The following is a 12,472-nucleotide window of genomic DNA, read 5'->3' as shown; positions in this document are numbered from 1 at the left end:
GTAGTTCTAAGTATGTACTATGCTCTTATTTATAAGAACTCTTTATTTAGGTTATGAAAATTTTCTTTTTTCAAAGATAGGTTCAAATATAGATGAAATATGGGTGAAAATCTAATGAGTCATAGTTTTAGCACACTACTTGCTTTGGCTGTTTTTCCTATGCTAAGTCAAAGCACACTGATGAGGCTATTGAAGAAGGCGTACTGAAAGACACATTGTGAAATGTCATTCACCTGAGTGGATTGTTGGAGTAAGGAAATATGTTAAAGTTACCCTGTGTTGTGGTCTTACTATTTTATTTCTAAAACTATCTATAATTAATTTTAGGTGCGATCTCAGAAAGTCCTAATTGATGATGAAAAACACTGTTTGGGCTTTCTCTGTAACCCAAAGAGATTTAATGTAGCAATTACTAGAGCAAAAGCTTTGCTGATTGTCGTGGGAAACCCTCACGTTCTTGTGAAAGTAAGTTTTGGGTTCATATCTTTGAATTGCATGTGTTATTTGCCACAGCAGTTGAATGAATTTGTGGTTTAACCTGATGTGAGGGAGCATCAGAATATGCTAGGAATTTGTACATTGTCCTCAGTCTGCATTTAGGAATATCTGAACTCCCTGGGTTCCCATACGAAAGGACAGTTCAGGCACACATACAGTAGATTTCCAAGTGCAAAGGAAGTGGTGCTCTGTGCATACAGACTCCTAGCTCCTTTTTGTTTCCAGCATGGAGGCTCTGACCTCCTCTAAAGTTCTCCAGCAGCCTGCAAGTCCAGTAAGCATGTTCCGAATAAACTCATGCAATCAGATTCTTCACAAAATGTAATTGCTTCACTTTTTAAATGGAGTGTGGCAGAAGTGATTGTTCCCAATTGATGCAATGAGTGCCAGGGAAGAGGACTCCTTTTGAACTCATGCATAGTCCTTTCACAGGAATAAGTTGAGCTTGTCTTAATATCTCATTTTATTCTATTTTATTTGTTTTATTATTTAGTCTTACTTCAGGAACAAGAAGGAAAACAGTATTCCAGAAATGGTCTGAGTAAAAATTTAATTCACCCATACCTAACATGTAATTACATGTAATTTAGAGTAGCTGTAGATACCTTCCTCACATGTTACACCATGCTTGCACCATTTGTAGAGTTGTTTTTGGAAGAGGTCCTATTAAATCTCTTACATTCATGTGCCATGTTAATTTGTTTGAAAATTCACTTCACAGTGCACCGTGATTACAGTTACATATTAATCTTCTCTTGTAGGATCCCTGTTTTTGTGCACTGTTAGAATACAGTTTAATGAACAGAGTTTATATAGGTTGTGACCTCCCCGCAGAGCTGGAACACCTGCAGAAGTAAGTGTCTTGTCTTCACTTTAACCTTGCTAGATATCGATCCATTTACAGTATTTTTAGAGCTAGTGTCATTTGAAAGATTGATCAATACAACAACCTGTGATATCATAGTAGGATTGGATTTTGCATTCCTAAGTAAATATTATGTGAACATAATGACATGTAATGTAACTCTGTTTTCTCCCATCCCATAAGAGAGTCTGAGTATTAATTATTAAATATGAGCTGTTGTTGACTTTGGTATCTTATGTATCCCCAAATGATGATGGCATATTTGATGATCATAAGGTGGGGGGGTGTACAGCAGAAATGGTTAAGGTGATTTCACTGTAGTTAAAAACGAAGTGCTTGGAATTTGATTTAAGTATGTCCCTTCTGATAACATGTAATAAATACAGTGTTAAATGGGTATTATACACCAGATTATACTACTGGGTTTTTATAATCAAAAAATCATGTTGTTTATGGAAAGGTAAGCAAAATTTTTATGTGACTCTCTTTAATTGACAGGTGTGACTAGTTTTTTGGTATTCAGGATGCAGTCACGGTTTTAGTATTCATCTGTTTTGAAACTAACACTTAACAGAAACTCAGTCCTGAGCAGATCAAGCGCCTGTTGTCCTCAGAGAGAGGCACATGTTCTGAAATGGATAGAAGTTTCTGCAAACAAGATTTTTTTTTTTAAAAGAAGTGAAAAAGTTGTAATTATAAGATAAAATAGTACTGGCAACTTACTAGCTTCTGTGTTTAAAATGTGTATTACTGTGCCTCTGCAAAGAACAGGATGCCTGAATCCTTCAGGCATCAGGAGAAAAGTATTGAAGGACTCCTATGTAAGCTTTTCCTTATTCTGTAATTGTTTCAGCTTCTCAGTTTTCTTGGACTTGTGTAGTGCCACCTAAAACTGGACTGTCCCAAGAACGTAGATGTGTCACGTCATTGTTGTGGGAGTGTTACAGTAACATATCTAGGATGTGAACTGGAATGATACATTAAATGTCTCCATTCAACTGATGCTGAGTACCTTAAGCCAAAACCCTACTCCTAGTTTTTAAGGCCTTTGTATATACAGCTGAGATCACACAGGGTGTTCTTGGTTTCCACTGCAGTCCATCCATCTGCTGTGGTGTATGTCAGAGCAATGCCTTAAGTGGCAGTTAAAGAAAAAAAGAAAATTAAAACTGTGTTTTGCCTTTCTGTAAACAAGGTATAAAATAAAGTATTGTGTTTTATTTTGTCAAAATTAAAACAAAATGATAGGTTAGCAGTATTTCTGCTCTTGGCTTAATTTGGCACTGTGCTTTCCCATTAAACAGTATTTTTCTCTCTTCCTTGTCCTCTCCTTGGTGATTAATTCTTGCACTTTAGGAGTAGCTGGACAACTAGACAGTGTGTTTAAGAATTGCCAGTACAACAAGATGGCTTTCTGTAACAAACAGAAGTGTGTTAGATAGGACTATAGGCTACAGAGAAACAAATGAAGGAAGAAAGAAAGCTTTTGTTTGCCTTGTTTACAGTCCTCTCATGTCACTTCTGTTCTTGGTGTGCACTGTGCTTCTTTCCCTTGCAATGCACAGTATGCAGATACTGCAACTTACAAGATGGCAAGTGGGGTAAAACATCAAAGCCAGGCAGGATATAGGGTACCTGCACTTATTGTGATACAGGGTGGAGTGCCCAGATCTGCCTCTCACCCAGACTGCACTGTCAGAGTGTATCCAGGGTGTCACAGCTGCATTTGAGCAGCACTCCAGACTATTCAGCCCAGTATCTTTGATGTTGTATTATGCTGCTTAAATTGCTTTCGTTCATGACAGGCCAGGATAGATGGTTTGTGTTGTTGCAGTATGGTGCTGAAAATACCAGCACTGATGCCATGTCAATATTCTACATTCAACTCAAGAAATTGTTTAACTAAGATCTCTTCTAGTTGCCTTCGGAAAGACCTCTTGCTTCAGGATTGTGTTAGAATGTACCACATCTCACAAACCACTGCTTCCAACCTTGGATTTTGTTAGTGTGCTCATGCTCTCTTGAGAGAACAGGGAAGAGATCATAATGGAGATGGATTATGCTTACTGTATTGCAAGATACCATCTAGAACTTTTGACTAGTATTCCCATGACATCTGCAGGGCAAAGTAGCAAAGGACTGATTGTGATACTTAATAGCTACAATTTAATAACCTTTTGACTGTAATAGTTTGCATGTTGGCATCAGTTTCTGCAAAATAAACTACTTGATTTATATTTGAGCATTGGGCATTTATTACTCAGTAAAAGTCAGATTACAAATGCTTATTATCATACATGGTGTTCGGTTTTTTTAGAAGAGCTCTCAGTTTAAAGAGCAAGTACAAAATAACATTCACATGTAGACAAGTCCTGGACAAAACTTGGGTCCTTTTGCACTTGCTTTTGTACGCTTTAATATTATAGAATGCAGTTACCATCTTCAAGGAAAATACTGCTTTTGTTTTTACACATGTATGCACAATGTAAAAGGTAGAAGTATGTCAATGTGGTTCATGGGTCACACTTCTCAGTTGGGAAAAAATGTGTGTCTAAACAATATCAAAATTAAGGGAAGGCGAGAAGTGGTGGAAATGCAGAGTAGGAATGATTGCACAGATAAATAATGGAGAAGTATTTCCATGTGCACTCCTCTTAAGGAAAAGTAGTAGCATTGAATCTGCACATGGGTACCTGAAGGTGCTATTCTAGCGGGTGGCTGAGGGAGCTGGGTGGTGCTTTGTGGCTTCTCAGTTCTTTCATAAAATCACACAGGTGATAATGCAGAAGGTCCATGAAACATATCCTGTGTGTCAGGTCCTAACATGCTTGGGCACGTCTTTACTAGCACATGCTAAAGCTAAGGTCCCAAAAACTATTTTGCTTCAATAAAAGCTGGGGTATTTGGTGTGAACACAGAGCTCTCTGTTAATGTGCCTTTAGTACAATGATGCTTAGCAGAAGTCTGTGTTTTCATTAGAGGTCCATGTATTCCTAACAATATAACATTTCCCCATCTCTGGAAGTGTTCACGGCCAGGCTGGATGGAGCTCTCAGCAAGCTGGTCTAGTGGAAGGTGTTCCTGTCCGTGCAAAGGGGTGGAGAACTAGATGATCTTTAAGGTCCCTTCCAGCCCAGGCTCTTCAATAGCCTGTGGTGCTCTGTCTGTCAAACAATAAAACATGTCTCTGTATGAGTACTAGAGAGATGATCCCAGTCACTGACAACCTGGAAGGTGATGGCTATCACAATATTTGTGTGGGTTTAGAGGGTGCGTAGCAACCAAAAGAGCAATGAAGCTGCTGTAAGGGGAAAGGGGATGCAGTGTTGTGCCTCATAGTGAGACTTTAAGCAACAATGTGTCCCATGTTGACAGAAAGACAAAACTGTGCTCCAAAAGGGAGCAAGTGCTAATGCTGCAAATTTGTTGTTTCAATTGGTCCTTGACAGCAGAGTGGCCCTGGGGCAAGGGAGGGTGGCAGGGCCTGCAGCATGACCTGGCAGAGCAGCCCAGCTGGAGCAAGGTGCAGTTCCTGCTGCACTGGAAGGCCTGCCCTTGGCACAGAGCAGTTGGCCAGGCCAGCTGGGACAGAGAGCTGAGCCAAACCCATACACAGCCCTGGCAGCAGGGAGCAGGGAGGGAAGAAACATGAAAGTATGCATATTGTCAGCTCTTGGCAATTTGCTGAAAATAGCTTTTGGGAAGTCAAGGGTCTTTGGTGGTTTCCATTCTGTTTCTAAGAGCTGTGCCCTGGGGCAATAAAGAGGATGAGGTAGTAAAAGTCTCACTTTTGGCTTCCCTTAAATTAATGAGCAAACTTCCCAGATGGGATATGTGAGGCAGAAGAAGAAATCAAACATTCCGTTTAGACTGCCTAAAATGAAGCCATTCTTTGTGTGGAACAGAATAGTGACCAAAAGGCATTTTCACCTTGCATCATTTCAGTTTTGGGGAGAGCTCTCTGCAGATTGTTCAGGTCTTGTTATAGAAAAGAACTGTGCCTGTAGCCCTCCAGATGAGTATTTCCATCCTTGAAATAGCATGCTGGTTTTCTTAGGCTCCCTACCTCTGCCACCAGCACAGCAGCCTGTGCAGGAAGGGCAGGTGCTGGCATGGATGTGGAGCCAGTCAAGCCCAGCATGTGCTGGACTGTCGTTTTGCTGGCTGGTGATGCAGTTTCTTCTGTCCAAATTTCTGTAGTCTTGAGGTTGTGCTGGAGTTGCCTCTTTTAAGACGTGACATTTGTCAGATGCGGTGATTTTTAACTTTAGACCCAAGGAATTGCTGGTAATAGGCTGGAAAATACCTGCTATTAACTTTCTTAGGCTGTTCACTAATTTTACTTAAGCTATCACCCATTTTTAAAAACAACCTGTTTGCCAGTCTTCTGTTCGATTTCTTCATCTGAATAATACAATCAAGGGTTTTTTTAAGTGTGTTATACTAGGTACTGCTAGCCAGGCAGTAAGTCATCCCAGATACATTCTGTCCTGTTTGCACTGAAAATGGTAACAATAGTTTATCCCTTTTTACTTTATTATATCCAGAAATTAAGTCTTTAAAATGATTGTGTGCTGCAAGCATGTGTGGCCTCTATGGTAGTGCCCTGTACATGAACCTCATTTGTGTATGGAGTCATTGCTACCACCATAGAAAAATCTAGCCAGAGAAAACTTAAAGAACAGATTTAAAAAAGAAAAAAGGTGGCTCACAGCAGAACATGTAAGGAAAAAAAAAGGCAGAATTAATTTTTACTGAATTTATTAATAGTAGAAATAAAAATTAATTACAGGCAGACTAATGCTACTGTTTGTATATTGCTGTGTAATCTTCTTTCTTACTGAGTATTTTTGATACTTTGAAATGCAGCTGCTTTATGCAGTGCAGATACAGGCTCTGTGTAAGGACATTTTCCACTCTCCACTTACTGCAAAGCTAAAAATCCCATTAAAAGCCCAGGAGGTAATATGATTTTTTTTTTTTTTTTTTTTTTTTTTTTTTTTTAGTTTTCAGGAAGTGCACTGTATCTACATCAGTGTGTATTTGCATGCATGGGGCTGAAAACATTTAAATTATGACTTTCAGGCAGGTACACGTTGAATCTTTCTCCCTTTTTACCAGGATATTACAGTTTCAGTGCGAATTTTTGAGCAGCTGCTGCCTGTTTTGTGGTACATGTATGCAGTATCTTGATCCATTAACACCTGAGTGGTTCCATTAGCAGAGATAGAATGAGACAGGTACCTCAGCAATTATTCCACCTCACTGACATCATCTGCATCAGCAGCGCCTGGGGAGGCACACACCTCCCTGTCCCTGGCAGAGCAAGGAATTGCTGCACACCCTCTGCCAAGCTGCAAATGCATTGTGTTTAAAGAAACCATGTAACCTGAGCCAGCTCCTGCTGCCAGCAGTTCCATGCCATGTATTTCAGATTTTGGTAGAGTCACTCCTGCTTTCCATTGTGTGGTGCAGAGCAAGGTTTATACAGCACCTTGTTCCTTTGTTCAGAAAACAGGTTTTTGCACGTTTTACTAGTTGACATTCCTTTAACACTATTTTCCAGTTTCATTTCTTTTACTAATCAAAAATTTGTATTTCTCTTACATTCATATAAGAAAATACACTGTGATCTAATATCATAACGACTAATTTTCCTTTTGTGGCTTTAGGATCATGATGAACAGCTACAAGCCCACAAACAGCTGAATGCCCAGGGGCAGCATTATATTTTCTGCAGATATTACCTGTCTTGCTTGACTTGACTGTAATTTTTTTAGCTTTTCTTCTTACGTGAAAATATCATTATATCCTAATTTAATTCTGCTCCAGCAGAAGCTTTATTTTAAAACATATGCCTATAACCTTTCTCCATCAAATATCTATGCTGCTGTTGTCATATATCTAGCAGCTTGTGAATCAGCATGAAAGTTATTCATATGCTGTAATTTTCTGTATCAAAAAGCTAACAAATAAATATTTAATATCTTAGAAAAGCCTTCAAAAGAATCTAGTACATCAGGTAATTATTTCTGAGTATATCAACCAAATTTGTCATTTTGTCCAAGTGTATTTGATACAGTTGGCTTCAGATGTGGCTTTCTGGGTTCCTGGTGTAACTCCTGCTCTTCTCTCTGGGTTCTCAGCAAAATGTATCAGTCACAAGAGGCTATAGAGACATTACAGCATGGTGAAGAACTGGAAAGCTTTCAGTTCTTGCCAGTAGAAAATACGACATGATCTGACACTAGCAGAGTTAGGAAGAAGGCACATCCATTCCACAGCCTTCATACCAGGAGGGTGTCTGCCCTTTCCTTGTTGATTGGCATTAGCTGTGATACTTACACAGTGTGATCTCTGCAGTTTCTCTTCAGGGCAGACTATGTGGCCCATAGTTCCCCATGTAAAATGGTGGGGTTTTTCCAGTCTAAATAGAACTTCTTCAGGGTTCAAGCAGTTGTTTGGGTTGAAAATTATTGAGATTGTTTTTTAATTAAGTCCTTAATAAATGGATTCCAGACTAGCTGTTTCCGTTAATATGGTGGGGACATGACTATTCTTCATGACTGTTCTAATCACATGACTATTTCTTAATAAGCTCTAGTAGATAATGAGGAGATATAAAGTATCTCCCCTTACTGTAATATATTGGTTTGATCTTCCTGCTACTTTCCGAAGAAAATGCTAATTTAGTGTAACTTTATTTTCTGCATCATGACTGACAACTTTACCATCCCTGTCCACTGTTTCCTCTTTTCAGTTCTCAGGGTTTCATCTGTTCCAAGTCTGTATAAGGAACTTTGCCTCTTGTCTCTGTCCGGACAAACAAAATGGCTTTGATCCATAACTTCTCCTTATAGCTTTAGGCATGCTCTAGCAATAGGGGCTTGTGTCAAAATTAGTATTTCATAATATAAATAATAATGAGAAATAATGAGAAATGATGCAACCACTGATATTTGCTAGTCAGAGGTAAGTAGTTCAGTGCAGCCAGGATAATCCTGGAGACCTCCACATTACTATACCTAGATTACAGAGCACCCAGCTAAGCCATGCACAAATGCAGACCATTTACAAGCACATGTGCAGTGGTTTAGCTTTACTAATTTCCACTTTTTAAATGTGGCTGACTATGTGGGGCAATAAAATAAAGCGTGTCGGGTTATAGAAGCAAGGAGGTAACCATCGGTACCTGCAGGTTTGCCAAAGCTAACAAAACACCACATGAATTTAAAAAGTTTTGCCCAAGGCTACATTCACAGAATTTCAAGAAAAACCTGTTATGTTGATAGATGAGAATCCAGCTCTTCATTAGATGTGTTGCATGTAATCTCACCCTAATAGCTCTTAGGGGGAGCATGCCTTACAAAGCTCATGTTTGCAGCAAGGAATAGAGGAACATGATTTGCAGCTACTATACAGCACTTAACCACACTGCATCCCCAAGGTGTATTTGCTTTCTGGGTTTGGGCATCTTTCCAGATGTAAGACAGACATGAAATGCTACCTCTGTAACATAAGGCCATACAAGAGGTTTAGTGTGAAAGAGATTTCTGGAGATCACCTAGTCCATCCCCCTTGTTCTGAGCCTGTCCAACAGGGTCTGGTTGCTCAGGGCCATGTACAGTTGGATTTTTAGTAGTTCCAAGGAGCCAGAGTCCACAGTTTCTCTGGGCAACCTCTTCCAGCATTTGACCACAATTATGGTAATTTTTTTCTTATTCCTAATTTGAATATCTGCTGTTCAAATGTGTCCTCAAAGGAACATGAAGAGAAAAATGTTTCTTCAATAATCTGAAATAAGACAAAGTTGATTTAAAAAAGTTAATGTTGTCTAAACTGTCTTAAGCAGGCAGAAATTCCTTGCAACATATCTGGGAGAATATGTTTGCAATTTTGTCCTGTAGAAGGGGTGCTGATAATTACTATCTCAGGATCAAGATAGAATTCATATTATTTCAGTATTATTTATCAGCTTAGTTTGCCTTGTGATAATTTTAAGCATCAAATTTACTTACACACCATTTTAACATAAAATCAGTAGACCTGTTCAAGAGGATGTAAATTACAGAAAATATGTTTATTATTCAGGTTTTGAACTGTAATTTTACTTAGTTCAAAGTCACAGGAGGATAGGATGCTCTGAGATATAGTCCTAAAATAGTCCTAGATAACACAGATGCTGGCAGCAAAAATGACAGTCACACTTAATGACCTTGTGTGACATTGCCCAGCCCTCCAGATTCAAGGGTACTGGTTCCTGATCCTTCCTTCTCAGGCCAGACAGGATTCTTGCCTTTGTCCCATACTGCACATGAGCTACTAAGCTTTGTCAAAAGCTGGGATAAAGCTACTGAATGAGTAGAAGGAATTCACAATTTGTCACTTACTTCTGAGCCTTGGACACTTTAGTTACAGCAATGGTTCAAACCCAGCTGCTGGACATTGAATCATAGAATCATTTACGTTGGAAAAGTAAAGATCATTGAGTCCAGCACTGCTGAAGTCCAACACTAAAGCATGTCCCGAAGTGACACATCTTCAGCTTTTTTAAATACCTCCAGGGATGGTGATTCAACCGCTTCCCTGGGAAGTCAGTTCCAATGCTTGATAACCCTTTCCATGAAGACATCTTTACTGATGTCCAATCTGAACCTCCTCTGGCACAACTTGAGGCCATTTCTTCTTGTCGTGTCATTTGTTACCTGGCAGAAGAAACTGACTCCCACCTGGCTACAACCTCCTTTCAGGTACTTGTAGAGAGTGATAGGGTCTCCCCTAGCCTCCTTTTCTCCAGGCTAAACAACCCCAGCTCCCTCAGCTGCTCCTCATCAGACTTGTGCTCCAGACCCTTCACCAGCTTTGTTGCCCTTCTCTTTACTTGCTCCAGCACCTCAATGAATACAGGACTCAAGGTGCAACCTCACCAGTGCCAAATGCAGGGATCCTGAAGACAAAGGTACAGGCCAGCTGGAGACAAAGAGATCTGGTGCTGGGGATGCTGTGTTTGCAGATACAAACACTGCTGTAGCAGAGAGCCTGCTAGTGCACAGCAAACCTGACTTGGTCAGGCCATACTGGGCTGGGCAGGTAATAGGTGCAGTGTGCATGTAGAAGTTGTGAGGAGTCTCATCTGTGGCAGATTTTGTGCATTTCTGTCAGAAACGGAGCAGGATGCAGTGTAGGTGCTGCCTGCTGTTGCTGCCAGTTCTAATGGGCAAAAACATGTTTCAGCTGTGAAACATAAGGGACTATCTGTGGCTCTGATATTGCTCATTGCTGTTAAGAATTGACTCTCACATATATTTGAGTTCTAATATTTTTGAGAAATGCTGCAAGAATTTTTTCATTCTCAGCTCTTTACTTCAGTCACTTCTAAATCTCTGAGCTGAAACTAAGCCAAAATACTCTTGTATAAGCTATAGTCAAAGGGGAAAAGATGATTATGAGTTGTTGAATAGTAAAACCAGATATTTTAACTCTTTCTCTTTGTTGCCATATTATTACTAAAAACGGCTTTATTATAAACTTGGCAAAGCACTGGTTTTATTAGGAGTTTTTGTCCAATCTTGTTGAACATGTGTATTTTGGCATCCATGAGGAAATAGGCCTATGTCTAGAAATTAATGCTAGGAAATCTCCATTTGTACATGCCCATTTGCAAACATTAGACAGCAGAAGCCACTGAAGATTGTATTCTGGTTCTTCATTACCTTTTCTGAGATATAAAATGAAGAATGTCACCAGCCAAAGTTCCTGGACACTAAGGTCCTTCCAATACCATATTCAGTTTACACTGGAACATCTCTTGTGGGTAGGCCAATGCCCAAATTGATATGCAGGCATTATCTGCCAGAAGATGTGAGAAAGGCTGCCTGACCCCCACAACTCAATATACAAAAAATAATTGACCTTACAAGCCAAGTAGATGTTAGCAAGTATCCACACATCTGCACATGTGGGTGCCAAGCTTGAGAAAAGTAAATTGCCTTGGCACCACGCATGCTGCCATGCCTAACAGGCTGCAGTCAGCAGCTCCCAGTGGTCATGCTGTGCCTAACAGTCTTGTGGCAGTTGGTAGGAGCAAATCCACCCTTCGCCATGGGAGTGCAGAACTGCTCCCAGGAGGACACGTTCCTGTGGTGCATTGTGAGACTTGGTTTTTTGTAGCGGGCTCAAGGGCAGAAGTTTGTTGGGCTGCCAAGGCATATGGCTTTGCAGGGCCTGGTTGTGTTTGCTGGCAGCTGTGGTTTGGGACAGTGGATCAGAGGGACATTTCGACATTATGTGAAGGCATTGAGTATGGAGACTGAACACAGAGCATACGATAAATCTGGCAAACAAGGCGAATGCTGCATTCTCATCCATCAACACTTCAGGGACAGCGGAACAAGACACAGCATGGTAGGTGGGACAGTACTGCCTCGCTGACATGGGATGACCAGTAATGGCTCCACAGTGTCTGGAGGATGGCGTGGCTGCAGGGGGGGTACTCCAGGCCATGGAACATGACTGACAAAGCCCATTCAAGTACTGAGACAGGCTCTCAGCTATTGTACTTTGCAGTCCAGTACATTTAGAACATTCAGAGTAGGACTGGCCTATGCACGTGGAACACAAAAGCAAAATGGTACTGGCTTGAAAATCACCTGGTTGTCAAGCCTGTACATACAGCCATGACTTGGTTTTGTCACAGTCTGTAACTGCAAAACTAGACATGTTATACTGATAACTTAGAGATTTTAATGTTCTTCTGCCTTTTGGGGTTTTTTATTTGAGCACTCCTGGGATGAGGGCACTGTTAATCTTTATGGAGTATTTTGTGCCTAATTAATTGTAAGGACTTAGGTAGCTGAGGGCTTTTATTTTTCTTTACAGAATAAGATATCAATTAAAATGTAAATCTTTACAATTGCTTTCTTAGGGACACGGGGATCCCTATAATTGAACCGTGTAGATTACTCACTGTTTTCAAGTACATTAATAATAATGTGTTGGCACAGCTGCTCTTTCTAAATTCCTTACAATTAAATGGACAATACAAAGAGTTAAAAACAAGTAATGACTTGTATGGATTTTGTCAGTGTATGCAAGGGGGTTAAAATAGTT

General features: G+C 40.1%; 1 protein-coding gene across 4 annotated transcripts in view; it reads left to right on the top strand.

Moving 5' to 3' along the window:
* Positions 1-3,605, top strand: part of MOV10L1 (Mov10 like RISC complex RNA helicase 1) — a 35,510-nt gene extending 31,905 nt beyond the window's left edge. For all 4 annotated transcript variants that reach the window (XM_042018236.1, XM_042018235.1, XM_042018234.1 and 1 more), the window contains 3 exons: positions 328-465; positions 1,260-1,351; positions 1,862-3,605. In XM_042018236.1, the coding sequence (XP_041874170.1) occupies positions 328-465; positions 1,260-1,351; positions 1,862-1,871 (240 nt within the window). In that variant the 3' untranslated portion in view covers positions 1,872-3,605. The remainder of the gene's footprint in view (positions 1-327; positions 466-1,259; positions 1,352-1,861) is intronic.
* Positions 3,606-12,472: the final 8,867 nt, after the last annotated feature.

This window comes from Corvus kubaryi, unplaced genomic scaffold (genome assembly GCF_017639235.1).
Source record: "Corvus kubaryi isolate FWS band 111438036 unplaced genomic scaffold, C.kubaryi_AGA036_p1.0 137, whole genome shotgun sequence".
Taxonomy (NCBI): domain Eukaryota; kingdom Metazoa; phylum Chordata; class Aves; order Passeriformes; family Corvidae; genus Corvus; species Corvus kubaryi.
Note: the sequence above shows the minus strand (reverse complement) of the source record. Positions and strands in the feature narration are given on the sequence as shown.